This window comes from Gadus chalcogrammus, chromosome 17 (genome assembly GCF_026213295.1).
Source record: "Gadus chalcogrammus isolate NIFS_2021 chromosome 17, NIFS_Gcha_1.0, whole genome shotgun sequence".
Taxonomy (NCBI): domain Eukaryota; kingdom Metazoa; phylum Chordata; class Actinopteri; order Gadiformes; family Gadidae; genus Gadus; species Gadus chalcogrammus.
Window position 1 is genome coordinate 14,904,298 of NC_079428.1, and position 4,123 is coordinate 14,908,420.

General features: G+C 43.5%; 1 protein-coding gene across 1 annotated transcript; it reads left to right on the top strand.

The window, feature by feature from the left end:
• Positions 1 to 1,621: 1,621 nt before the first annotated feature.
• LOC130370305 (zinc finger BED domain-containing protein 4-like) lies at positions 1,622 to 3,357 on the top strand. The gene is made up of 2 exons (XM_056576033.1): positions 1,622 to 2,094; positions 3,043 to 3,357. The coding sequence occupies exons 1-2, from the start codon at positions 1,622 to 1,624 to the stop codon at positions 3,200 to 3,202; spliced, it is 633 nt and encodes a 210-aa protein (XP_056432008.1). The 3' UTR covers positions 3,203 to 3,357.
• The last annotated feature ends 766 nt before the right edge of the window (positions 3,358 to 4,123 follow it).

Below are 4,123 nucleotides of genomic sequence, written 5' to 3' on the forward strand. Positions count from 1 at the left end.
TCACAGATTTTGAGGACGGAAACAGCATTTCTGTGCCAACAGATCTCACATTGCACACTGTCTGTGTTGCACTGGACCAGGGATGGGCAACTGGCGGGTCGAATTTGTGCGGCCCGCGAGTTCATTTATAAAAATTAGAGGTGCACCGAAAACGCAAAAAAAGACACATTCGGCTTTTGGCCGAAAGCCAAATGAGCTGCCGAATCGGAGGCCGAAAGTGGTGGTGACGCAAAATTATACAATCTTGTCTGATTACACAAGCAAGGAGCACAGGCCACCTATACGATCTCAAAATAGTAAAATGTAACAATTACGCCACCCCCTCTAGCTTTTTATAGGTTGTGAGTTGTTTTGTTGATCTCGCCATGAACCGCGGGAATGTTTAATCTAACGTTCGTAAGCTAGTGAATGAGCGCTGGCTCAACCTGTCAAAATGTCGCTAGTGTGGAAATATTTTAAAATCCACGAAGGGGAAAGTAGATATGCTGTTTGTGACGAGTGCAACAGCAAAGTCTCGAGAGGGGGGCTCACTGCAAAGACGTTCAGCACGTCAGGGCTCATCCATCATTTAAAGTCGAACCATCCGTCAAAATATGATGATTACCAAAGGGAGACAAAAAGAAAAGCTACCACAGCTACAGCTAGCACCCCATCAGTTGCTGAAATGTTCGAGAAGAACAAGAAATTCACCAAGGACAGCGCAAAGGCAAAGGGGATAACAGACAAGGTAATGGAGTACATGGCTTTGGATGACCAGCCTTTCAGTGTTGTGGAGGATGTGGGGTTTAGAAGACTAATGCAACACATCGAGCCCCGCTACACTTTACCCAGTAGACGGCACTTCTCCGATGTCTGTCTTCCAGAGCTGTACAACAGCATCGCTAGTCGTGTTCGCGAGCTCTTGGGCACAGAAGACAGCAGCGACCTACCTTACATTAGCTTCACCACTGATATATGGAGCTCCGACGTCAGCCCAACAAGTATGTTGAGCATGACGGCGCAATGGGTAGATGAAAACTTCCAGCTTAAGCGTGTAGTCCAGTGCCAGGAATTCAAAGGCTCCCATACCTCAGCTGCAATAAAGGATGCATTTAGCAGCATGTTTGAGCGCTGGGGAATAGACCGCACTAGGGTACACGCAGTTGTCAGCGACAACGCTCGTAATATGATTAAAGCCATGGATGATAGCGACCTGAGAGGAATACGATGCGTGGCCCATACTTTGCAACTTGCTGTCAATGAAGGTGTTTTGAGCCAATGGAGCATTGTTGACATAGTATCCACAGGGAGAAAAATCGTAGGCCACTTTAAACATTCCCCTCTGGCATATTCTCGCCTCCAGGCTATCCAGGAACAATTCGGCATGTATCCTAAACGTTTCCAGCAAGATGTCAGCACTAGATGGAATAGTACGTTCTATATGTTACAGAGCCTTCTGGATCAAAAGTGAACCCTGGCAACCTACATTGCAGATTACGATCTGCCAGCGACATTCACCCCTTACCATTGGCTATTAATTGAGAATGTTCTCTCTCTCCTCGCACCATTTGAACAGCTGACGCGAGAAATTAGTTCAGCCAAAGCATCCGCTGCAGATGTCATCCCCTCACTTGCAGCACTGATGCGTCTGCTGAAAAAAGAAGTGGAAACCGACCACGGGGTCAAAACAATGAAGACAGCACTTTTAGAAGCGCTGGACAGACGTTTTAGCCAGACGGACACAGACCCCCTGTTCTGCATAGCAAGTGTGCTTGACCCCCGATACAAGGATAATTTCTTTGATGGTGACAAGAAACAAGGAATGAGGGAAATGGTTCGTGCAGAATTGGACTCGGTGGCAGACGGTGAAGTGACGAACAGAGAAGGGGCCGCACCGAGACCGATGCGCACCGAGGCCGAGTCTGCCCCCTCACTCTCAAACATGTTTGACGAAATCGTCCAAGAGAACGATCCAGATCCTAGGCAGACGAGTGCCACTGCTCAGCAACTGGACTGTTACCTGTCAGAAGCCCTCATCCCCAGGAGTGATGATCCTCTAACATATTGGAGGACCAATCGAGGGCGCTTTCCTGAGTTGGCACGGATGGCACGCAGGTAATTAGTTATTCTAAACCTGATTGTTGAAATCCTTGATTGTGATTGGCTAAAAGCCGTTGTAAAATCCAGCATTACCTTACAATTTGACCTGATTACATTCCATATTACTGCGCAGCGAATGGCAAGGCATTCATATAGCGCATTTCATACCCAGTGTTCCATCTGGCTGTTGCGTTGCTTCAAGGGTTGCGTGGCAACCAGTGGCGGCTGCTGGTCTTTTAAAGAGGGGAAGCTCATTTTTGGCCTACATCAAAATAGTTGTCAAATTATTTAAGGAAATGCGGAAAGTATGTTAAACTGAAACAAGGAAATACAATAAATGTGTTTCATTCACAGTGTAAGAAATTAATAATGGAAGCAATTTCCACCGGGCGCGTTACGGCAGCGCAACGCTGCCTTGCGAGCCAGCCGTATTCCCGCGAGATCACGAGATCCCGCGATAATCCTAAACCTAATGTACTCACCTTCCACTCCCAAAACTACTGCAATTAAATGCCAGGCTTTGTCCTTTCTGACATTGTTCTTATAAAAAGGATGATTTGAGACCCTTTGATTGATTGACTGCTGCCACCGGTCATGACGTAATAATGTTGGTGTTTTATTTATTGTGTTTTAAGGTCGCGGCCAAGATGTGCCGCAGCCGTAACGTTGCCGTAACGTGTCCGGTGGAATCCCGGTGTTAGAGAAATCGCCACTGGTGGCAACGCGTCGTGCCTAACAACTCCCCTTACCTGTTCTAAAATCAGCGCAAAGCACGGCCTCTTGGGGCTTATTGCTTTAAACATAGGCCTACACTTAAGACTGTACACAAACGTTTATAATTAAGGGAAAAAATGTACAAAAAATAATGTACAAAATTAAAATACTCTGTGAATTGTTAATTTTCTGTAGCCAATTAGTTTGTATTGCTTGACAACTGAACCTACAACATTGTTTCCATCCAAGGTACTTGGCTGCTCCATGCACAAGCACGGATAGTGAGAGGCTGTTCAGTGCTGCATCGAATGTCCTTAATGAGAGGAGGAACCGACTGACATGCGACAAAGCAGAGAAGTTGTTGTTCGTGAAAAAGAACATGCCACTGTTCCTGAAGGAGGCTAACTAGACTCTATGCTTAGGACACTGATAATTTGTTATATTGCATGTTTATGCATTTGTTTGTGTTGGAAGGCTTTTGAAATGTGTTTTAATTATTGTTGTTGTTTAGAAATCAATTTACAGAGACTTTACACTTGATAAAGACAAAAAACAGTTAATATTGTGAAGCCAAGTTTAAGAAAAAAGAGGGGGGTAGAGAGATGAAAAGGGTAGAAAAGAAGATGAAAGGAAAGGACAGAGGGGGTTGGGGGGGCTCAATTGTTCTCAAAACCGCAATACAAATTCAGGGTGATGTGTTTTTAAGCTGTTTTGTTTTTAAATGAAAAATATGAAATGAATGAAGAAAAAAACAGAATGAATTGAAGGGCATTAATGAAACTGATATCAGTTCTCCAACATTTGAAGAATTCAAATAAACATTTTTCCTTGAAAAACATGTCTAAACATTTATTGTAAGCAGTAGATTTAAGTAATATTTAAAAATAGTGTTTTGACAACTTTAAACGGAACCGTCATTTTCGGTTTCGGTATTCGGCCAAGCGATTAATTATTTTTCGGTTTCGGTTTCGGCCACAAATTTTCATTTCGGTGCATCTCTAATAAAAATGTATATATTATTGGTTTTTCAGTCGTCATTTCAACTGTAATTAATTATTTCAGCAGCTAGATGGCGCTCCCCGAAAATGTAAAGGTATGTAGCCAAGTGGATGGTCTTGGAATTACCACGTCAACCTCACCTCATCTTCTAGCGGGATTTACAAAAAAAAAGAATTTTACAAACATGAGCGCTCAAAAGAAAACTAGAAGCAGAAAATCGCGTTTTCCAGCTAAGATGGGAAACAGATTATCTTTTTACAGATTGCAAAGGAAAACCCATGTGTTTAGTGTGCTTGGAAACAAAATCGGCAATGAAAGATTTTAACTTGAG